This window comes from Peromyscus eremicus, chromosome 17 (assembly GCF_949786415.1).
Source record: "Peromyscus eremicus chromosome 17, PerEre_H2_v1, whole genome shotgun sequence".
NCBI lineage: Eukaryota > Metazoa > Chordata > Mammalia > Rodentia > Cricetidae > Peromyscus > Peromyscus eremicus.
The window spans coordinates 31290164-31315142 of NC_081433.1; the positions used below are offsets into that span (position 1 = coordinate 31290164).

A 24979-nucleotide genomic window follows, 5' to 3' on the forward strand; every position below is an offset into this window, starting at 1 on the left:
AGAGCCTCTCCACAAGATAGAACTCAACTCTATTACCACTAACTGGACAACCCATGACTGGCCAAGGCACAGGACCTACGGCAGAATCTAATACCATATTCTGCAAAATGGACATTGTGATAAACTGCCCAATATGTTCTTACCTTTGTACCCATAGATGAATGCATCTCTCAAGCCTCATTGGAAGATTTTGTTTGTTTGTTTTTTGTGGTAGACGGTAATTAATACAGAGCCCCACAACCAGTCAAACTAGAGAGCATAAGAAACTATGGGCTGGGCTGTGGGGCATATGCCTTTAATTCCAGCACTCGGGAGGCAGAGGCAGGCGGATCTCTGTGAGTTCAAGGTCAGCCTGGGCTACAGAGTGAAGTCCAGGAAAGGTGCCAAAGCTACACAGGGAAACCCTGTTTTTTTTTTTTTGTTTTTTTTTTTTAAAAAAAAAAAGACCAAAAAAACAAAAAATAAAGAAAGAAAAGAAAAAAAGAAAAAGAAAAGAAAGAAACTGTGGAAGATTGAACTTAAAATGGGATATATATATATATATATATATATATATATATATATATATATATACATATATCATACCTTTTGGTCCCCGTGGCTCATGGAATGATCTCAGAAGAGGAAGCAGAAAAATTGTAAGAGCCAAAGGAAATATACATCTGCGGCAAAATAGTATATTTCCGAAATATGACAGCTTCTCTGCACACACGAACTCTTGGAAGCTATGACTGCATGCACATGACCTGCTCAAAATATCACGCCCATCTAAATATCCTAGTTAATGGTGGGGGGGGGAGGGGATCATTAAGTCCTGCAGCTAGCTAAGGTGTTACTGTCAGTTGACAACTACTGGGAGAGAGAGTGAGTTTTCTTCAGGGATGTGGTCTTTGAGGCTGCCCATGTTCCAGGACATAGCCCTACTACACCCATGCACATAAAGGCATCACCAGATGGACTCAGTGGCTTTTAGAAAAACAGAGCACATGAAATTGAGAAAGGAATGATGTGTGGCGGGGAGAGGGAGGGGAGGAAATGAAGAAGTTTGTATAGCGGGGCAGATATAAAACACATTATATGCATGTATGAAATTTTCAAGCAATAAAAATTGAAGAAAGTTAAAAGCCCATAACAGCCTTACATAGCTCTCAATTCTCTGGGCTACTGTAACAAGTGGAAGTGGCCTGGTAAAATATACTGTGAACTCTGGCGTATTTTGCAAGTAATCAATTGTTTTGCTTAATTGATACACACATTAGAACTTTTTTAGAAACCTCAAGTAGTTACTTTAATTTCTTGAATTTACTTTACTATTGCTTACAATTAATAATGATTCTAAATTATAGAATCCAGAGATGTAAAAATGTAACTTGACTCTCAAAAGCAAGTACATTTGGGGGAAAAGACCCTTGATCTTGAAAAAATAACCACACCTAGAGGAACATCCACTTGCTGTTACTGTGGGAAAGTGGTTGCTGGTCTTTTCTGGGTCAGCCACTAGAGGACGGTGTGGTCACATGCCAAGACCTTGATGAGGCCAAGAGGGGACCTTTCAAGGCCAGAATGAATGCTGCCAGGTTTCATTTCCCAGCTTCTAGTCCTACCCTTGGCAAATTCTGCATGTAATTCTGACTTCCAAATGTGGAGAGAAGAAAAAAAAATAGCAAAATTAGAACGCGTAGGTGATTGGCAAGACAAAAAAGTCACAGAAAATTGTGAAATGTCAGTCGTCTTGATGGGGAAGGAAATGCAGGTCAGCAGATACCACACAGCTGTCAGGACACTGAGAAAGTGTTGACGCTGAGAATATTTGACTCGAGCTATTCCTGCGAACAAGCTATAAGGTTCTTGCTGGCAGTGAAACCTGGAAATGAGTTCAAGGACGAGAGCTAAGTCAAGCAAATGAAATGGCAAGGAGCTGGTGGCTGGATTTGGAATCCACTGTGTCAAATAAAATGACTAAAGACTTCTTTAAGAACTGTAACACCCATAGGCTGTGTTTATCAGAATCTGTAACAAAATAACAGAATCATAGCAGCAATCCATTCTGTGGGTTTTATAAAATAAGACACAAAAAAAATTTTGACAGCAGTCTTTTATGTCTTCAGCAAACTCAGATCTAGTATTGTTTCCTCAAAGCTGTCAATTATAAGCTGTAAGTATTTCTAAGGAGCCGTTACAATTGAAATTTGTTTTGCAGCTCGGTCTTATTTTCAACCAGGAGATTGTTGACTTGGTTTCCTGAAGCTAGAATAATAATTCAACCACACTTTCACTGCCCTGAAGAAAGAACTGCTATGCACATTAGATTTGCATGGGTTCTCAGTAATTTTATAAAATTACTTTAAAAAACACATAAGGTTTTTGTTTGTTTGCTGGCTTGTTGAGACAGAGTCTTGCAATATAGCCCTGGCTGACCTCAGGTCCTCCCACACAGATACCTTTTAAAACTTCTTTCACGTCTCCTCTTTTGAGGTTCTGAGGATTGAGCCTAGGACCTTGCAACTGCTCAAATCATAAGTTCTTACTAATTAATAGACAACGGCTATCCTGTTAAAACGTAAAATGAAATCTAACCCTCCTGAAGCTTATAGGCTAGCTGTTGAACACACACAAATGAAAAAGAATCCTATTCTGTATTGGTGGGAGTAGCAGGACAGGGAGTTTGGGTGCTTTGCTGAAACTAGGCAGAGGGTGCATGAGGCCATCACTGGGGGAGGGGAAGCTTTTATGTTAAAACACAGGAGTCCTGAGGAGAGGGCGAGAGAAAGAAGGGGCACCAGACAAAAGCCAGATGACAGAGTTTCTCTTGGAAAGTAGGAATCTATTCAGTTGTCTCCTCTCAATCCTTGTCTACATAGTCTCTAATGCCAGCCAACCTAATGGTCTGATAGCCTACCCAAATTTCACAGTAATATTTAATAGGAGAATATAGTTAAGTAACTTGACTTTCTAGGCCAATTCTCACAAACATGTGTCTTCAAATTACTTAAATTCTCCTTCCTGTAGAGTCAGAGCTCTAAGGGAGATGAAGAAGGTTCTAACTATGGGACTCAAATATTGACAGTTCATCAAAGCAAATCCACATATAAATGTTTTATACGTATAAGAGCATGAAGTTTCCAAAGCTCTCCTAAACATACATAATATTTCTGCAGGTCTATCTACAACTTCCCATTTGTTACTGTATGAAAGTTTTTTGTGTAAAAAAATTTATTTTAACACAACCCACTTATATATAAACGTTTAAATCATGAGTTTTAAATAAATACTGGATTTCAAAACTCAGCTAATTTTCAGGTGATTTTTTTCAAGCAATGCCTCTAGGCATTAGCCACCTAAATTTCAGTAACTACCTTTATGACCTCTGTGTAAGTTATGAAGTAACTAGAATGCTCATAGTGGCTGATGAAAGTGTAAAATGGCACCAGCACTTTGGAAAATGCTTTTGTTTCTTAAGAGGCTAAACAGGTATTTATGCAATTATTCACCAGTTCTACATGCAGGCATTAATCCAAGAAAAATAAAAAGATATGCCCATACAAATGATTATGGGAGCTAAAACTGAATATAGTAACTATGCCCATCAACAGGAGAATAGATCATGATACCATAGCATAAACAAGTAGAATACTATTCTGCAAAAAGAATTATTGGCATAAATGAAAAGATAAATCTAAATAACATGCTGAGTTAAAGTAGCCAGACAATCGGATTGTTTGAAAATGATAACATCAATTTATATAAAACTTCCCAAAAGGTAAATACCACAGTCTGCAAAGACAATTAACTTTACAATAGACATCAGATCAGATCAGTGTTGACTTCTAGATATGAAGGATAGTGAATTAATTGGGAGGGGCATAAGGAAACTTCCCAAGGTAAGAAAAATATTTTCTATCTTGAAATGTCTTTGCCAAAACTATTTGAACAGTACATTTGACATACAAGCATTCCAGACTTTCAATAAATGTCAATTGCATTTCAATGAAAAAATAAAGATGAATTAAACATTCTTTACAAAAGAAAAAGGCGCTTCTCCCAAAGGTATGGTTCATGTCTATGCAGTAGTCTCTTCTAGTTTAATGTCATATCAGCCTGCATAGTCATCAGAAAAAGATTCAAAGAAAATTTAATTTCAATGAACAGACTTGAGATAAGACCAAGGGAGCATTTGTGCCACCTTTTGAGATTTATTGAGCAAGTTTCTACTTACTTAAGACTTAAATGGATAAATTGTCCTATTAAACAATTTTCAACTCTTCATTCTTCATTGGGTGTATTTCCAGTTTAAAAGATCACCTTAGTTTTGGAAAATATCTTGAATTTTGTGGGTTAATTTTTAATTGTACTCTTCCACAATAACAGCTTCACAATAACGACAAATTCTTCTGAAGCTCACCAGTAAGTCAGTGTAACATCTGTATTTAGATGTAGCCATGAGTACAATGATTAATTGTGGGTCTCACAGAGCATAAGTCTCTATGAAATACGTTTTGATCAAAGCATATACTCTGAAACAAATACTACATACATCAAGATGATAGTCAAATGTGGTTTCTTTATATTGCACTCGAGGGAGGAAGGAACAGGCCTCCTTATTCTGGAATAACTTGTCCAAGGAGACCTGTACACCTAAGCAATGAGTCAATCATCTAGTGGTTTTCTAGAAGGTCTTATCACCAAGTAAAAAGTCTACTTCCTTTTCCTTCATGTGGTCATTTGGCGTTTGCAGGGTCCTGAGCACAAGATTTGAGATGACCTTGAAAAACTGGCAATCATTTTTTGAAGTGTATGGGTTTTGATATGCTTCAGTTGCCAAAGAATTTAGAAACACTTACACTTTCAAACTTTGTGTTTAGATCCATCTCTAGTTTCTGAGGCACATTAAATTATTTTAACAGAAAAGAAAGCACATTACATAAATTACTCAAATACTACTTTCTTTTATGTGTGAATACCTTCATGTGGATAATATACAAATTTTTAGGTGGAATAAACTTAAGCATTGGTTAAATGCATTACATCACTGATAAATGAATTTGAAATATATTTTTGATCAAAACTAACAGTTAGTGTTTACGTACACCAAGACCTCATGTCCTGCTATCATAAATAAAAATGTTGCTTTTAGCCAATCCAGCCATAGTAGTCTCTACCTGGTGTGAGTAGTATGTTGTGCCCATGTAGTGTCTGCAGGCCTGAATTAATGAACAATCTTGTTAAAGTGAGAAGAACTGGGATCCTCCTCTTCATTAAAGATGGATAAATTCTTTTGGCTACTTACAGCTAAGTGCAAATCCTCAATCCTGGCCTTCCTGAGTTAGACTAATGTCTTATCTACCCCATCTCGTTCTTATGTCAGTTGTTGAATTTTCCAAAAGGTTTCTAACCAGTTGTATACCACAGATGGTATCAAATGCTAAATTATACAAATTTATCACTAGGTAGATTAAATTACAAGTTAATATAATTTACATTCATTAGCTAAATATGAGTGCAAAGGTAATAAGTACCCAAACTCACCCCTTCCTGTTTATTTTGCTGTCACTTATTGTACCTTTCTTTTGTAAATAGACAGTAGAAAATCTGAATGATGGTACAGCACTCTGCATTTCTTCCCAACTCTACAATCAAGTATATCATATTGGTAGCTTAAGAGCATCATGGTAGGAATATTTTATATCTGATCTGTCCTGCAAATGCTACAAACTATAGTTCCCCATCCCTTCTATTCCCAAACTAGTCATTAAACCTTTACCAACCCACCTGGCCATAGGGTCTTCTAAAAGAGGTTGATCTCTCCTTTTTTCAACAACTTGTTATATGACTCCCCAACTTTTTAACATACTGGCTTAAGCTAATGCTTTCCCTTTATAATTTGAATTAAGATTTACAGAGATTGAATGTTCTTGAACTTTCTAGGATCTTTTCACTGACTTCTACATGATTTCATCTAAAAATACATCTTTTAATTGAGTGAGTGGGATTATGATTGCATTCCTTGCAAATCAATGTGTCTTAATGTGTCTCTCCATTTCTGATGGGTTGAATATAAGAAATTTTTAAGTGCTAGACACAATATTTAGGTTTATGTCTTAGATAACCCAGAGTAAACACAGGCAACCGACGTTTACAACAGCCTTTTAGTTTCCTCATCAGTATAATTAACGAGTATGTCTGCTACTGTTTTTTAAGGCTTTTCCAAGTACCCGAGCTCCTAGACTGGACATTGTAAAGGACACTATATAGATAGGATTTATACCCCTCTCCCTCTTAATGAGGGGCTTTTCACATTATCTACTTTGTATTTCAGGGTTCCATATAAGATTTCTTGACAATTTTCACTAAACACTCTTGGGAAAAAATGTATAAAGGGTTAAAAATTTTAGATTAAGCTATCCCTAAATTCTTTTCAGTATTCTTTGACTTTACAATGTTATCATTACAGAAATATTTAAACATTTCTTTATTTGTCTGTTTGTTCTTGCTGTTATTTGCATTACCATTTTTGGAGGAGTCTTGAAGAAACCGTGGTGATCAGTCTCATTCATATAGCTCACCCTTAGCAGACCTATTCATCCACTTTTTCATGTGAATTCTGAGCTTGCCCTGAAATTTTTACTTGGTCCAAATTCTAATTAAACAATACTAAATCACAGATGTTGGCAAAAGAAGAAACTGGTTTGCTGGCCCACTAATTTTCCCCATTTTTGTACACTGAATTCTCCTTGCTACTTTTGATTCTCTGATGGTTCCCTCTTTGTGCTGAGCTGTCCATCTGTTCCGAAGGTTGTCCTTCTGTTTGGATATCTGCCCTTAAAGCAATTTCCCATCTAACATATGCCAGTCCGGGGTTAGAGCCAGAGACAAGAGTATACACTAGTTGCACTAGGCCTTAAGACCAGGTACCTACTGAGTCTGTCCATATGGACATTTCAGTAGAGAGTTCTGCAACCCACAAAAGGGAAACACTGAGCATTGCTTACAATTCTAAGTTCTTTTTGGCTTTCCTTATGAATAAAAAAAATAGCTAGTGACCATCTTTTGTAGTTTCCAGGCACTGAAAAAGACAGTTTGTAAAACATTCTTTGATTAAAGCTCTGTAGTCCATGCCAAGATCATCTAAATTCCTTTTAGTTTTGAACTCTTCAATTAATTTTATTGTTTTAGTTCACACTAAGCTCCATATGCTCCTAAATTTATAGCTTGTAATTCTACAAGATTTTCTAGTTGATAAAGTGTAAGAGAATCAAGAAGAAAGTTTTTTATTTAAAATAAACATTTTATGCAGTAGCATGTACAAAGGACATGCAAAATTTAAGAGTATAGCTCTATGGTTATTTAGAATGGAGATACTTGGGTCAATTCACCCAGGACATTTGCAGAACTCTGGAAGTCTCTTTTCTTAACTAGTCTCATCAGCATTATCTGTCTAGGGAATCAACTATCCTGAGTTCTAACATTGTAAACAAATGGATAGGGCTGGCTGAGAGAGCAAAGGCATTTGTGGACCCATATGATGGAGGGAGAGAACCAACTCCTGCAAATTGCTCTCTGACCTCTACATGCACATGATTTGCACGCACTTGTGCACATACATACACACACAAAAAAATACATAGGAAGTTTAATTTTTAAATATGTTTTTGTACATGTGACTGTTTTGCCTGCATGGATGTCTATGCATTGCATCTGTGCCTTGTGCCCATAGAAGCCAGAAGCAGGTGTCGGATCCCGTGACTAGAGTTACAGAGAGTTGTGAGCTACCCCATGAGTGCCGGGACTCAAACCAGGTTTGGAAGAGCTGCCAGTTCTTCACCACTGAGCCATCTCTCCAGACCCATAAATGAGTTTTTGTGTTTGACTTCTTAGACTCAATTTTATCCTGTGAAATGAATCAATACGATTACACGCAAACTGCAGTTTAGAATTCTTTCTTATTTATAGTATTCAGTTGCTTAAATAACCTATGCCCTTTATGCCTACACTTCCACTGAGGGACATATGAGTAGCTTATATTCTGTTGACCATTACAAGTGATGCTGTTCTATGCATACTTATGTCTTTGGACAATGTACGTCCTCACTTATGTTATTTCAACTAGGAGTGGAATTAATGGGCCACAGGACAAGCATGTGTTGAGTCTTAGTAAATACTGCCAACAGTTTTCAGAAGCTCATTACATATGTTGCTACTTTGGTATTGTGGTTGTGTAATGGATGACTAGCGTCTAGGAAATAGGGAGCTATTTTCCGCCAGAGGATACCCTCTGATGGGCATGGAGCTTTAATCACTATCACTTCCACCTTAGTCAATGTTCTGTTGCTGTGAAGAGACACCATGACCATGGCAACTCTTAGAAAGGAAAACATTTCATTGAGGTGGCTCACTTACAGTTCAGAGGATCAGTCAGTCATCATCGTGGTGAGAAGCATGGCAGTGCACACAGGCAGACATGGTGCCGCAGAGATAGCTCAGAGATAGCTGAGAGTTCTTCATCTGGATTGGCAGGCAGCAGGAAGAGAGGGGGACATTGGGCCTGGATTGAACATTCTAGACCTCAAAGCCCACCCCCAGTAACACACTTCCTCCAAAAGGGCCACGTCTACGCCAACAAGGGCACACCTCTTCATAGTGACACGCCACTCTCTGTGAGCCTGTGGGGGCCATTTTCATTCAAACCACCACAACACACATGAACAGAAGGAGTATGAGAACAAGGTGGGCTCACTTGCTTTGGACAAGGGGCTTTGCTGGTAGCAAATCTGAGATGCTGTTCCATAATATTCCCTAAATAATGTAAAAGTCCCTACCAGCAAGTGGTAGGCAAAGACAGGAATTTTAAGGACTACCCAACAGGAGTTGAGCAACAAAGCACCAACAGCAAAGACCTTGAAGATTACATTAAAAATGCTAAATAGGTGGAATGGTCATGGTTAGACATGACTTGGTGTTAGAATGGTTGATGTTAGAATATAAATGTGCATTAGTAACAATTTGGTTAATGCTAACAGAGAGATACATGAGAATAAAAAGGGATGTGTGACCAGCCAGGCCAGTGACTTTGCCATGGATGATGCTGGACTTCCTTATGGGATCATAAGAACTGAAATTCAAGGCTCTACTCCAATGTGATTGTGCCAGATAATATTTAAAGTGCTAGCCCCAGCACTAAAATCTCATTCTTGAATTAGGCCTTCTCCATGTCCACTTTCTGCCTCCGATGCTTTCACTTTTCCATTTTGGCCTCTACATTGGGCAATGGGTTTCTGGAGAAACAGAACCAACAGAATGAATGTCTATTATAAAAGGGGAAATTACTTGATTGGCTAACACAATAGGACGAGGGAGTCCAATAGTGGCTATCTGTATGCTTGAGAAGCTGGGAATCTTGGTACCTGCTCATCCCATGAAGCTGGATGCCTCAGTAGTTCCAAACTGACACCAAAGGCCTAAAGATTCTCTGGAAAAATGCTGGTATTTAGCTCATATTGGAAGGCTGAAGAGGCTGGAGTCCGAAGTCATTGGGAAGACTGCAGCAGCTGATAGGCTGGTAGCCACATTCAACTAAGAAGAAGCTCCAGAAGGCTGATGGGAACATACTACTTCCTCCAGAGCTTCCTTGTAGCTTTGTATCTAGGTCACCTTCCATAAGGTGTCTTTGAGGGCAGATATCTGCCCTCTCCTAGTTAATCACCCGCAGTCTCTCTCTGTGTCTTTCTGTCTCTGTCTCTGTGTCTCTCTCTCTCTGTGTCTCTGTCTCTCTCTCTGTCTCTCTCTCTGTGTCTCTCTCTGTCTCTGTCTCTGTCTCTATCTGTCTCTCTCTGTCTCTCTCTCTCTCTCTGTCACACACACACACACACACACACACACACACACACACACACACGGGTATCTCCTATCATTCCAAATCCTGTCACATAGATAATCAAGAACAACCATCGCTGCCTCCAATTTGAACCAACCAGATGTGCAGTTTGATTTTTCAGGAAGTAAAACTAATTTTTTTACTTAACGTAGACATTTTGTTGGAGTCTCACGCATTAAAAAAAGGGCCACTCTAGTTCTGTATCCTCACATTCTCCTCTCTGCTTCACAACCATAATAAAACTCCTTCATTTTAACTGACACTATTGAGGTCCTATCATGCGGCAGAAGCTGAGCTCCACAGATGTTCTGACTCCACGTTGCTCAGCTACAGCTTAGGTAAGAGTAAGGGAAAGAGGCTGAGTGTAGATCATTGTCCATGAAGGTGGGAGCTAGTCAAAATAGAAAGCAGATCCCCAGTGCCTCGGGTAACTTCCTGCCCACAATCTCAAACATTAGGAATTGAGCTCCAGGTCCTGGTGGCTAGCTCTCAGGACAAAAGAGCAAGAGAGGGTTGTAATCACACACAGTCCAAACTGCCTCTAAGTAGCACAGCCTCCAAGACTGGGGGATGATGATTAGTACGGCTTCCTGAAAGAGAAGACTGAGATTATTACAGTCCTGCTGTAGTCAGGGCTGAGTGGACCTGAGGATGAGGGAGAGTATGCACAAATACAGAGCATGTGCTTCTCTTCCAGCTAGTCAGGCTTCAGGAGCTCAAGTGCACAAACTAAGAAAAATGGTAAGCTTCTATAGGAGTTTCGTTGAGCTGTTTTGGACAAGCATACTTAAATTTCACACTTTAAACATGAAAGTTACTTATTTGCAAGATGTCAAGTATCAAACGGCTAACATATTTAGGTCAGGAGATGCAACTCCTTTTTATTTATTTTCAGGACAGGATGTATGAATGTAATTGGCCCCCATAAGCTCATAGGGAGTGGCACTATTAGGAGGTGTGACCTTGTTGGAGTAGGTGTGGTCTTGTTGGAGGAAGTATGTCACTGTAGAAATAGGTGTTGAGGTCTGCCATGCTCAAGCCATGCCCAGTGTGACAGTCTCCTTCTGCTGCCTGTGGATCAAGGTGTGGGACTCTCAGCTCCTTCTCTAGCGCCATGTCTGCCTGCATGCTGCAATGTCCCACCATGATGATAATGGGCTGAACCTCTGAACTGTAAGCCATCCAATTAAATGTTTTCCTTTATGAAAGTTGCCATGGTCATGGTGTCTCTTCACAGCAATAGAAAACCTAACTAAAAGTTGGTACCAGAGACTGGGGTAGGCCTGACAATGCTATTGTTTGAAGGACTATGGACCTTGGGATTGTGGATTAGAAAAGCAGTTGAATCCTTTAAGTGCTGCTTAATGGACCACACTAGTAGGAGCACAGAAGAGAGAGGTGCAGAACGTGATTTGATGAACTATGGAGCCTGGCTCAAGAGCTTTCAGAGATGAATTTTAATATGTTGCCTAGAGACCAGTCTTGTGATATTTTGGTGGAAAATGCGGCTGCTTTTTGCCCTTGTCCAAAGAGTCTGCCTGAGGCTAAAGTGAACAGTTTTGGATTACTTCTGTTGCCAGAGGAAATCTCAAAACAGTGTAGTATAGACTCTGGTGTGTGGTTACTAGTGTTAACTCTAATGAACATTTATAATGAAAAAACAGAAGATGAGCAAGGAAAAACACAAAATGTTCAATTTGAGAAGAAAAAGGAGCACCAGGAAGTGGAATGGAGCTAAGCCTGTGTTCAAGGAGATAAACAGATTGAGAAATGGAATAAAGGGAGTGGTGACCTCAGGGTAAGATTCCACTTAGCTAAATTTCTAACTTGTGTAAAGGAACTAAAGGACAATTCAGAGCCTGGTGTGGTGGTGCATACATTTAATCCCAGTACTGGGAAGGCAGAGGATGCCAGATCTCTGAATTTGAGGCCAGCCTGGTCCACAGAGCAAGTTTCAGGACCAACCAGGCTTAAGCAGTGAAGAACAGAAAGCTGTGAAGATGTAATAGAATGAGGGGGCCATGTTCCAGCCCAAGTAAGCAGCAGGACTTGGCAGCTTCGGCCACATGGTTCTGGCTTTAGAATTAAGGATAGAAGAAGAGTTATGGAATAAAGCTGCTGAGGCCAGGCATGTGTCAGGGGTGTCCCTGAATGGAGGTCTAGTAGAGAGGCCATTTCGTGAAGCTGAGAAGTTGAAGCCTGGATTGCTCTGGAGAACCCAAGATATTAGAGATGCCCGTCATGGGATACCTGCTGAGGAGAGCTGCTAACAGTCCAAGAGAAAGTGTGTTGCAGTCAACAAAGCTGAACAGAGTTGCAGATCTGAAGAGTGTTTGACATCAGACATGGAGATGCAGAGTTTAGAGTTTGCCCAGCTGGTTTCCAGTCTTGCTTTGGTCCAGTATTTCCTCACTATGCTCCCTTCCATGCGATTTGGAATGGTAATGTATATTCTGTGCCATTATATGTTGGAAATCAGTGATCTGTTTTTTTTTAATTTTGATTTAATAGGGGATTACAGTTAAGAGATTACATGAATCTCAGAAGAGACTTTGAACTTTAAAACAGTATTGAGACTGTGATGGACAATAGGGATGTTTGAAGTCGGACTAGATGCATTTTGCATATGATATTATTATAAGCTTATGGGGCCAGGGAGTGGCAATTTGAATGTAATTGGCCCCCATAAACTCATAGGGAGTGGCACTATGAGGAAGTGTGGCTTTGTTAGAGTAGGTATGACCATGTTGGAGGAAGTGTGCCACTGTGGAGGCAGGCTTTGATTTCTTATATATGCTCAAGCCACACTCAGTGTCTTAGTTCACTTCCTGCTGATCAAGATGTAGAATTCTCAGCTCCTTCTCTAACATCATGTCCCACCATGATAATAATGGACTGAATCTCTTAACTGTAAATCACCCAGTTAAATGTTTTCCTTTATAAAAGTTGCCATGGTCATGTTGTCTGTTCATAGCAATAGAAACCCTAAGACATGGGGTTTCTCAGTGTAGCACTGGCTGTCCTGGAACTCACTCTGTAGACCAGGCTGGCCTAGAACTCAGAGATCCACCTGCCTCTGCTTCCCAAGTACTAGGATTAAAGGCATGCAACTCCACCACCCAGCATAGCAGATGTAATTTTTAAGTTGAAAAAAGACAAAGCAAAAAAGGCAATTGCAGATTTCAGGAGATAATATGTAAGAGATACTATGTGCCCTAGAACTGAAAAAAAAATGCTATAAAATGCACGTGTATACATATATAGAAAATGAAATGATATGTAATGAATTCATAAGGTGAACCATCTATTTAGCCCCACTATTTGGTATGAAAGTGTGGCCTCCAAGACACTGCAATTGTTGTCAGGACTAGACTCCAGATCTCTAGCCTGTAATTACTACTTGTCTAAGATACACACGTTCCTTAAGAATCATTTCTGGCTTAATCCTTTCATTTTCATTATTTTTTTTTCAGAACAGTCTTTTTCACTTAGACCATCGCGAATAAATGCAAGTGACTATTTCTTTGAAATTTTGAGTTCTCACTGTGCAGCATGGGCTTTGCGGGGGTGGAGAGATCATCACTGCTTCCCTTTAGAATTGACCCAAAAGAGGAGAAAAATTGGGCTCAATCTATATTTATGCAAGCATGGTATCTGAAACTTCAAAAAGTCCCAAATTCCTAATACCACATTTTCTTTTCACTTTTGCCCTGGGAAGCAAACTTGGAACAATATCCAGAGAGCATAGCAATTTGGCTATTTTGTTGCAGCTGCTGTTACAGAGTATATAACACGGGAAGAAAACAATGATTATTCTTAACAGAGTTTGGGTTTCAAATAAAGAAAGTGTGGGAAGTTGGACAACTTCTGTGCACAATGAGACATTTTTATCTCACATTGAGTATACCCTGTAACTCTTACAACAGAGTTTGGCTTCTCCCCAGAGAAAATACTTGGAGAAAACATGGCCTAAACATTTATTAAAACTGGAGAAAACAGATAACTATGGACATAGGTCATACAGAAATAGCATCATCTTAGCTAATTCATTGTTTTCCTCATTTGTAAGGACAGTATATATTTCTTTTCCATTTCTCTTCATAGCTTCTTAGCTTTTAACACACCATGAATAAAAATCTAGTCTGTTCAAGATTTCTAATAATAGTTCATGTTGGAAAATTACAAAAAATCAGGAAATTGTGTTCAGCTCAAAGAAAACAAATTTAGAGGAACTGTGCTACACTCAATGCTATGTATATGTCTACAGAAACACCTTTGGGAAGTAAGTGCTTTGGGAAATCTAAAAACGCCAGAATTCAGAGACGACAAAAATTGAGGGGAAAAAAAAATCCTGGAAAAATAAGGAGCCGCCACAAGTCTTCCCGGTGGTATTAACAGGCTTAAGTGGAAAAACACAATATCCTAAAATAGATATTGCCCTTATATGTCACAGACATTTCTTTTTACCATTTTTAGTAGCTTTAAGGAAGTAAAATTCTATGAACCCACATTAAAGCAAAGCGTATCGCAGCATATGTGATAGATTACTTGCAGGTAAGGAGTGAGGAACAGAAATAGTAGGATGTAGACCAGAAAACCACATTTCGGTTGCCCCTGAGTCCTTAGTTTTTAGCAAAAATCATAACCGACTAATTGAAACCACTGGACTTTATTGTCTATCCCAGATCTGAAACATTTCAGGGTTTCCTGACACCATTCTACATGAAGAGCAGATCAAACACAACTCGGTTATAAAGTTGACACTGACAATGTGCACACCCAAAAAAGTGTAACGTGCACAAAAATAAAGTACACTTGTCAGCTACAGTTCTATCAACAAACTCACCAAAAAAAAAAAAAAAAAAAAAAAAAAAAGGACAAAACTGAGTCTTGAGGATTTTGAAAATCCTTTGTTTCAGCAGATACTCGACAGTTTTATTGAACTGAGTAAGTAGTATTAGGTATACTAGCGTTTCCGAAACATAAGAACGCTAACTATAAATCATTAGCCTGTCGTTGCCCAAAGTCCAGAAACCATCATCATGTAGTCGAAAAAAAACCTATTTTAAATTCAGAACGGCAGTCTTGACGACTTGAAGCACACGTCTGCACCTTCCTCATTTTGTTTCGTTGACGCGGTGCACGTGCAGCTACATCCAGAAGTTCATTCCCGGGGTGTCGGAGGACGAGGAGGCGCGGTTAAGAGGGAGCCGAGCCCGGGGCGTCTCTCGGAGGGGCGCCGGCTCGCCCCGCAGCCTCCGCTCCGGGAGTTCCGCCGACGAGCGGTTCCCCGCTGCTGTCGGGTTCCCGGAGCGGGTGCGGCCGCCGGCTGCGGGGGTGCCGTTATCTCCGACGACTGCGTGGTTATAGCTGGGGTAGCACGGCGGGGAACAGCCCGGCCATTCTGCGGCTCCGTAGCTCTCCCCGCCGTGCGCGGATCTCCCCAAGGCTGTCCCCGGGAAACGCCGGACGGCTGCGTTCGCCCGGCCGCCCCACGGACTGGGCACCGCACCGACTTCTCGCGAGGTTTCAGCACCGCCCCTCCCGCTCCCGCTCCCCCTCCCCTCCGCTCCGGCCGCAGCTCCCCGCTATGGCTGCGCTCCGGAGGCTCCTGTGGCCGCCTCCCCGGCTGTCGCCGACTCTCGCCCCCCAGCAGCCCTTCCTGTCGCCGTGGGGGCGGCCTGCGGGGACGGCTCCGGGCCTGTCGGGCCGGCCTTTCTCCTGCCGGGAGGACGACGACGACGAGGGGGCCGTGGCTGAGGCGGCGTGGCGGCGGCGGCGGCGGCGGCGCTGGGGGGAGCTGAGCATCGCGGCGGCGGCGGGCGGGGGGCTGGTCGGCCTCGTGTGCTACCAGCTGTATGGGGACCCCCCCAGAGCAGACCCCTCGGAGTTAGCGGCCCCAGAACCCGACGATCCGCCCCGGGCCAGGGGGCTGCTGCCCATCCCGGTGGCGGCTGCTAAGGAGACCGTAAGTGACAGCGCGTGCGCGCGCCTAGCCAGGTGACGCCGCCGGAGGGAGGGTTGGGCTGCCAGGTGTCCCACCTGCGCAGGGAGGGCTTGTGGGGCGGGGTGTCGCCGTGGCATTTGACCTTGGAGGTGGTGGAGGCCCTGTGGACAATGACAGCGAGTGGGCAACCTCCAGTAAGGCGACACACATCAACGCCCCGGGGTCCTTGTTCCCATGGATGCTGGGAAGATGGGGATGATGCTGTCAACTGATGCATCAGGACCAGAAAGGTTGCTGCAGCGACCGTGGAGCAACCAAATGCAAACCAGAACACACACACACACACACACACACACACACACACACACACACACACACACACACCGACCGCACACAAGTGCCCCAAATACAGGACTCGACAGGCATAAACACGAAGAAGGGATGGAGGGCCGCATGAACAAGAGAACAAGACCGCTGGGCCCGGCAAGAGAAAACGATAGGAGAACCAAGTGCAGGATGAGTTTTGAAGGTGTCTTCAGATCAAAATCCGCCGCCTTAGTGTATGGAAACCCCCAAGGAATATGGTGCCAAACTGGAAAAGAAAGAGAAAAATTATTTAAAAGTAGTACATTTCTCTCTTTCATTGAAACCAGAATCCCTGAAGTAGTAGATAAAACAAACTAGAAGATAGGATAGGAAAGATGGTAAACTATGAATGAAGCCAACTCCTGCAGAAGCATCACATGAAGATGTTGCGTTGTAATGTAGTTTGTGGGATACAGTAAGGCAAGAGTAAGGGGTGTGGTGTTTTTGTCACAGCTCTGTATTTAATTGTCATGCAAATGGCTTAGAAAGTTGGTCTAGAAAATATTTCCACTCCAAGACTAGAAGAACGGAAGACTAGATTAGGTGAAAATAATTTAAGAGAATGGCAGCTGTGCCCTTTTTAACCTTATTAAATTTTTATATTGTTTATGCTGTGTGTAAGTATACAGTAGTGAATAGATAGATACAAGTACACAGCTTTTTCTGTATGTTTTGGGTAAAGGTTAGCTGTGCATTTAGGTTAGGGAATCTACACTCTGTACCTTCATTTAGTGCTATATCATAAGTACAAAAAAAAAAATACAGTATTGGCAAACTCATTCAATCCCCACATAACACATGTTCTGTTTTGTGACTTAGGAGAATAGCATGACATTTGTGTCTTGATTGACCATGTAAGAACATTAATTAACTGTAGTTGATCTGGAAACATTAACAAGGCGGGGAACATACAAATAGTGTTTTCTTTCCTTTTTAAAAATTGACTTTATTTTAGATTTGAGAAACTTAATCACAGAGTTACATGACATCTGACTTGGACACTTACTAGTTGTGCCATTATAGATTAAATATGTATGTCTCAATGCCTGTTCCCAACAAGCTCAAAGGGTGCTATGGGAATTATAGAAGTTAATATATTTGGAACAGAATGGAACACCTGGTGTGTAGTAAGCAGTCAGTGAATTTATTTTGCCTTTATTCATATTTCGTAGTTTTTATTTGTTTTTAAGTTACTAATGATCAAGTCCAGGGCATCATGCATGCTACACAAGTTCTCTACCACTGAATAATCTCCTCAGCTCTTTTATTATCTATATTTATTTACTTACATTATTATTGCTTCATCTGTACACAATTTTCTGTGTGTTGTTTTACAAGTAAAATGATACTAAAGTCCTGTATCTTATCCTTCTCAGAGTCTCTGAATCAGTATTATAGCTGTCATACCTTTTGCATGTGATAATTTTTCCTTCTGTAAAACATTTTACAATCTTTTTATTATCTAAATATTGGAATTTTCACCATAATGAGCTTTGGCCTGAACATTTTTTTCATTGCTTGTGCTAGGTATTTAAAGGCTTTTCATTATGGAAATTCATGTTTAAAAGTTTCTTGTAATGTTTCTTATACTATTTCTGTTCTTTTTCTCTTCTGGAACTGCTGTGAGTCTAAATTTAAGCCTGCCATCCTAATTTAATTCTAATGCTAATTTAAATTTAAAAAAGAAAAAGCATCCACAGAGAATTATAACCAGCCTTCAGCAGGACTCCAAAGATACATTCACTTTTAGAAGTCTAGATTTGGCATACAACCTGAAGGAGGAAATATTTATTCTTCTAAATCCATCTAGATTTGGGGTTTTGTATTAGTTACATCTTAGTTGCTGTGATGGGCTATTGACAAAAGCAACTGAAGGAAACAGTCTTATCTTGGCTCACAGTGTCAGGGAGCAGTCCTTCATGGTGGAGGAGTCTTGGCAACACAAGTGTGAGGCAGCTGGTCCCATTGCAGCCACAGTCAGGAAGTGGGGAGAGGTGAAGGCTCATGCTCAGCTCACTGTTTGATTTTTATTCAGTCCAGTGCCAGAATGGTGTCATCCGCAGTTGGGGTGGGTATTTTTTTTCCCCGTACCAATTATCCAGTCTAGAAACTCCCTAATATATATGCTTAGAGTTTGTCTCCTAGGCGTCAAGTTGACAACCAATATTAACCACCTTATGGCTGGGCTGTCTTAAGACAAATGTAGCTACCCTCGTAGAGACTGACTATATAATTTATCTTTAATAATTTTAAAGAAACGTCTATCTAAAGGTTAAAGAGAACAATTGGAGTCATTAAAACAATTATATTAACCCTACACTTCGTTGCATTTATGTATTTATGTGTCATATGTTATTTTGATTTTATACACACACACACACACACACATATATATATATGTATACATATATATATATATATATATTACAGTTTGATTGTGAAATGTCCTCAGTACCCTCATTTGTTTGGATGATTGGTCCCCAGCTGGAAGCATTATTTATTTGGGAAGGTTATAGAATCTATGGAAGGTAGAGCCTTGCTGGAGGAAATGTGTCTGTTGGAAGGCTTTGAGTTTTATAACCTGACCCTACTTCCTGTTCTCCCTCTACTTTCTGTGAGGAAATGAAGTGTGATTTCCCTTCTTCTTGCCAGACTAGCCTGGTGTTTCTGCTACATGCCTTCCCTACAGTGATGGTACCTTACATCTCTGGAACCTTAAGCCCAGTTAACCCCCTTTCTCCTCTAAGTTGCTGTTTTCAGAGTATCCTATCATAGCAACAGAAAAGTAACACATACACATGCTTTGTAGAAAGATTAAGTTGAGCTAATTTACCATATTTACCAACTTTTCCTTTTTTTCTTTCACTTTTAATTTATTAAGCTAAGGCAAACATTTCAAGAAAAAAAAATGTCCAGTGTCTAACTTCAGTTGAGGTTACAGCATGCTAAATCACTTCTTTGGAAAATTCAGATCACTTTTCCCTCTTTAGCTAACAGACAACCAGCACCAGCACTGGAAAGCACCGTGTGTTTTCAGGCTGATGTGTAAATCAGGTCTTGCCAGTAGATGAGAGACAGCTAGTATTTGACCTGTTGTCATTCTTATAGACCCTCACCTCCAATTGTAGTGCTCTTCAAAGGAATAGTTTAAAAATAAAATGGAGTAATTGGTGATGAGTATGAAATGGTAGACTAGGTTATAACCCTGGATAGTCTTACAAAAAAGTATCTCAATGTTTTGAATCTGTGTTCACATTATTTTCTAAGGTGTTTTCTGTCATAGGATCTCATCTTCAGAGCTGTATTTTTATTTTGGAGCTTTTCTTTTCATTGAGGCATAATTTATAAGAGGTAACATTGTTTTGGTAAGACTTAGAACTATGTGTCTTAGGGTTTCTATTGTTGTGAAGAGACACCATGACCACAGTAACTGTTATAAAGAAAAACATTTAATGGAGGTGGCTCACTACAGTTCAGAGGTTCAGTCCATTATTATTATAGTGGGACATGGTGGTGTGCAGGCAGACACGGTGCTGGAAAAGTAGCTGAGAGTCCTACATTGTTCAGGCAGCAGGAAGTGGACTGTCTCATTAGGTGTAGCTTGAGCTTATATGAGACCTCAAAACCTGCCTCCACAGTGACACAGTTCCTCTAACAACATATCTCCAACAAGGCCATACCTCCTAATAGTGCCACTGTCTTTGGGGACCATTTTCTTTCAAGCCACCAGACTATATCTGGACATTTTACTCTAATTTTCAATGAAGAGCCATTTTAGTGTTCAGGGTCACTTCTAAGTTTTGTGAGCCTTTATTTTGGGGAGCTGTTTTGCATATGAATATTAATGAAAATTAAAACCCACTGCATATCACCCCATGAAAGTTGACAGTGGCTGTTGTTCATAGTATGCTGTGTTATTTTGCTGATGCTAGAAATTGAATCCAGGCCCCTGAGCAGACAAATCACATGTCATACAATGTATCTGTGAGGGCTAATGACTAGAAACTTAAGTTACAATATTATGAGCAGGTGTGAACAGAATAATTACAGGTTCTTGCAACAGCATGTACAAAATGTGTGCATTTATTTCATCACTCTAAGCATATGATAAAGTAATTTTCTTTGTATACTTCCTTAGTTTTTCAGCATTAGTGTTTAATCAAATGCTTTTATGTTTTTCTTCCTTTGAGATGTTGCACATGTAAAATTATGTATTGAGACCGCTGACCACCTGGCTCACAATAGCTATCAATTTAGTAATTCTGTCAGCAAGTGGCTCCTTTCATCCCTAATTAGTTACTTCTGCATCACTTTGATCATATAATCTGACATAAAATAAACTTAAGTTAGCAAAGATTTATTATGGCTGAAACTTTTGAAAGTTTTCAACATCTCATGGCAGAGAAGGCATGCAGAGCAGCCCAGTCCACCGTTTAAAAACATATGAAAACAGTTGACATCATGGTGGACCACAAAACAGCCAGGTGGAAACCTTCATAGGCTCACCTCAGTGACACCCCCAAATACACACCAGGCCTCACCTCATAACGGTTCTGAGGGTTCCTTAAAGAGCACCATTAACTGAGAAAGAAGCCTTCAAAACAGAAGCATGTGGGGGTTACATTTCAGACTGAAGCCATGACAGTCCCTCACTTTCTGTTTTTTTTTTTTTTCTCTTTTAAATACACAACATGTTAATTGTCTTTGATAGCCTAAACGGTAGTGCACTTTATAGAGTGATCATTTATGGTAGTGGACATAAGTCTGTGTAAATAAGTGTTTTTGAATTTATTGTGATGATATTGGAGATTGAACCCAGGACCTTGAGCAGGCAAATTATATCCTCTATTATTGATTTGTGCCTCCAGCCCAAAGTAATTAATATTTTTTAAACTATTGTACCAAGCACTTTTTTTTATTTCATGGATATGGTACCAAAATTTCTGTTTCATGTTCCTTTTGGAAGTACAATAAATATATCAATCTGTCCATTGTTCATTTAAATACTTTATTCATAGAGTATTTATTGGGGACAAATATGGTGGTATACATCTGTCACCTCAGCTCTTGTAAGGCAGAGGCAGGAAGATCATGAGTTTGAAGCCAGCCTGAGCAGCATAATGACTTTGAGCTCAGCTTGAGCTGCATAGCAAGACCCTTTCTCAAAAATAATTAAATAAAAATTTAAAATTTAAATGGTACTAGGAATTGAGTGGTAAATAAAATAAAATTCATATATTTTTCAGTTTATAATTTAGTGAGACTACAGAATGACTATAATGTACCACAATAAAATGATGTGATGGGAAAAACAGAATGTACCATGGACTCACACAGGAAAGAAATATACTTTAGACTTCACACCTTAAAACTGTGTCTTCCTGGAATAATTAACATTAAGATGAGACTTGAAAAATGAGTAGGAATTATTAGAGTGGGAAATGAGGGCTGGTGGGTAATAGGAGGTACTTGCCTAGCACCTAGGAAGCCCTGAGTTCAAACCCCAGTACCACCATCAATAAAATAAAATTTTAGAAAATTATTAAAGAGTGGGATGAGGGTAATGATGAAGGAAAAATTTCCACTTGGATACGTAGGTCAGACTCTCATGAGAGCTGTCTGTGTGATAGACATAAAGTTGGGAATCATCAAGTGTTAAAAATCGTAAGACTAGATGGTATGGTTTGCAATATGTGAACAGCAAAGCAGCTTAAGGGGAAAGCCCTGTGAGCATCAGTGACTTAAAGAACTGACCAGCAGAGCAGTGCAGATATGAGAAGAAAGGTCCAGACCTGTGGAAAGGAAAACAAGAGGGTCATGAAAGCCAGTGGAGGATGATACTTAAGGAAAGGGAGCAGTAACAGCGAAGGCTATCACAGAAAGCTACCAGTGGATGTAAAACAACCCTCACCTCAAAGGAAATAAGATATGTTTCAGGAGCCGAATATGAGTAGATGTACTCTAGGGGAACAGATTTAAGATTTCTCACATACCACATTCTAACATGGTAGTAGTTTCATTAATGAAACTTCATGAAATGTTTGTTGTTATAGAACAAAAGAAAGGTGCTTTTCAGATAGTTAGTGGAAACTAGGTAGGTAGAGTTTAGCAAAGTGTGAACTCTGTGCTATACGTTTTTATTTATTTATTTATTTGTAGATGAAATCCTAAATGTTCTTATTAAATAAGAAACACAGAGCCAAATACAGAGTTAAAGCCTAAAGATCAGAGCAAGAGCCACGACTCCCTTTAGCTTACCACTCACTGTCATCGCTTCCCCCTAGAGAGAGACCTTCTTCCTGTGTCCTATCTTTTTATTGCCTTTCTGTTCTGCCTTCTCATTGGCTCTAAACCCAACCACATGACTTCCTTGTCACTGCCTATCTATAAAGACCTCCAGGTCTCTATGGTTGGTACTGGGATTAAAGGCGTGTGTCACCATGCTTGGCTGTGTCCTTGAACACACAGAGACTGTGTCTGCCATGTGATTGGATTAAGGGCATGTGCTACCATTGCCGGACTTCTGCTTAATGGCTATGACCTCTGATCTCCAGGCAACTTTATTTATTAACATACAAATAAAATCACATTTCAGCACAAATAAAATATCACTATATTTACCCCTTCTATTCTAATAAAAAGAAAAAGGAAAAAAGTTATAACTAATATAAGAAAAACTATATACAATAAGTACATAACTAAAAAACTTTTTTTCATTTTACATACCAATCCCAGTTCCCCCTCCCACCCCTTCTCCTGTCCCCCCTCCACACACCTCTCCCAATCCCACCCTCCATCTACTCCTCAGAGAGGGTAAGGCTTCCCTTGGGAAGTCAACAAAGTCTAGCATACTAAGTTGAGGCAGGACCAACTGAGCAAGTTATCCCATCCTAGGAAATGTGTTCCAAAAAGCCATTTCATGCACCAGGGATAAGTCCTGGTCCCACTGCCACACGACTGTCACCCACGTTCAGAGGGCCTAGTTCAGTCCACTATTGGGCATATACCGAAAAGATGCCAGATAAGGGATTTACTACTAGACAATTAGAGAAATTAATGCCTACAAGCTGATAATAACATAAAATGGTATCTCTTCACAACAATAGAAACTTAACTACAACATCTAGCGTGCATAAGGGCTGCCTGGGAAGAAAAGACCAGAAAGGGGACGGAAGGCAAGGGAGAGAGACAGACAAGTTGGGTGCCAGCTAGATTGATTCCATGTTGTCCAAACTTCTGAGAAACTGGAACATGTGCCACCCAATATTCCGGCCAGATTCTGCTCAACTCTTAATACAGGCACATGGTCTCTCTTGTTTTTATGGTAGAAGTTATCTATCAGATGGAAATTTTGTCAATTTATTACTTAAGTAGGTTTGCCTATTTTTCAACTTGCTTCCTTTCTTCCAGTTCTAGGAGAGAATTTTCCCTATAAAGCTACTGAGAAAAGATCATAGTTCATATATTTGCATTTGCTGTCAATTCTGTCAATACCTCATGAGTTAGAGCTACTCTAGCTATAGGGTGATACAGGGTACTTAGAAAATACTGCACCTGTGTCTCAATATTAGGATGTCAGTGAGCTTTGAGGCTGTTACTAAATGAGCAATCTGTTTAACACTGGAGTTATTTCTGATGGGATGTGGGCTGGTGAGGAAGATCATAAATTGTGTATAAAAGTCCTCTTTAACGGTTGAGTAGGAATGCCTACAAGTTGCTACTGGTAGAGTGGTAATCAATATAGAACTAGTGCATACCCACCTTTGTTAGCATTAGTGGCTTAGAACTGCCAGATATAAATGCCAAGTGAGATTAGAGGCAGAGGTGAACAGGGTACTTCCATCATCATTTACCAGAAATTGGTTAGTAGATGACAAGAGAACTTATTAATTTAATTAAATATGTTGAATTCTTGGGGATGTTGAGTTTCTAAAGGTAAATAAAAAATGTTGAAAATGTAAGCATTTTACTTTGGACCAATACAAAATCCTTTAATAAACTCCCCTTAAAGACTAACACACATTCTAGGAAGACTTTTCCCTTGAGATGTGCTCTTCTGTAGCAGTCTTTCTTGGACCACAACTCCCAAATCATGACACAGAGACTTATTATTAGTTATTAATGCTTGGCCTTAGCTTAGGCTTGTTTCTAGCTAGCTATTTTTCTTTAACTTAAATTAACCCATTTCTGTTCATCTAAGTGCTGCCCTGAGACTCATTTACCTTATCTATATACTGTCTATCCTGCTTTCTGCTTCCTCTATGTCTGGCTGGCTAGCTCCAAGCTGGCTGGCTCACTTCCCTTCTCTGCCTGCCAGCCTCACCTATTCCTCCTCTGCCTAGCTATTGGCCATTCAGCTTCTTATTAGACCAATCAGGTGCCTTAGGCAGGCAAGGTAAAACAGGAACACATGTTTACGTAATTAAACAATTATTCTGCAACACAAACAAATGTAACATACCTTTACTTAGTTAAACAAATATTCTATTTCACAACACTCTTCTCCATAAAGTAACAGCTGATTAAGTTATCTGATGATAGGCTTTCATTTTGTTTCACATTAAGACATTCACATCATCTCTAAGACCCAAAGTCAAGTTAATACACAGTATAATAATCTTTTAATATCATTGTATTAGGGTGGATTAGTTTGCAATAACAATTACACCTTCAAATTTCAGTGGATTAACTCAATAGAAGCTTATTTATGTAACCCTTCTTGATAGGTAGGTATATGGTTAATAAGGCTTCTCCATGTTTCTGTCTTCCATATGATTATTCAGGGACCCAGAGTG

At 40.0% G+C, this 24979-nt stretch overlaps 1 protein-coding gene across 2 annotated transcripts in view; it reads left to right on the forward strand.

The window, feature by feature from the left end:
- The first annotated feature begins 15428 nt into the window (after nt 1-15428).
- Micu3 (mitochondrial calcium uptake family member 3) overlaps nt 15429-24979 on the forward strand; it is an 86263-nt gene continuing 76712 nt past the window's right edge. For both annotated transcript variants that reach the window (XM_059245053.1, XM_059245054.1), the window contains exon 1: nt 15429-15839. In XM_059245053.1, the coding sequence (XP_059101036.1) occupies nt 15462-15839 (378 nt within the window). In that variant the 5' untranslated portion in view covers nt 15429-15461. The remainder of the gene's footprint in view (nt 15840-24979) is intronic.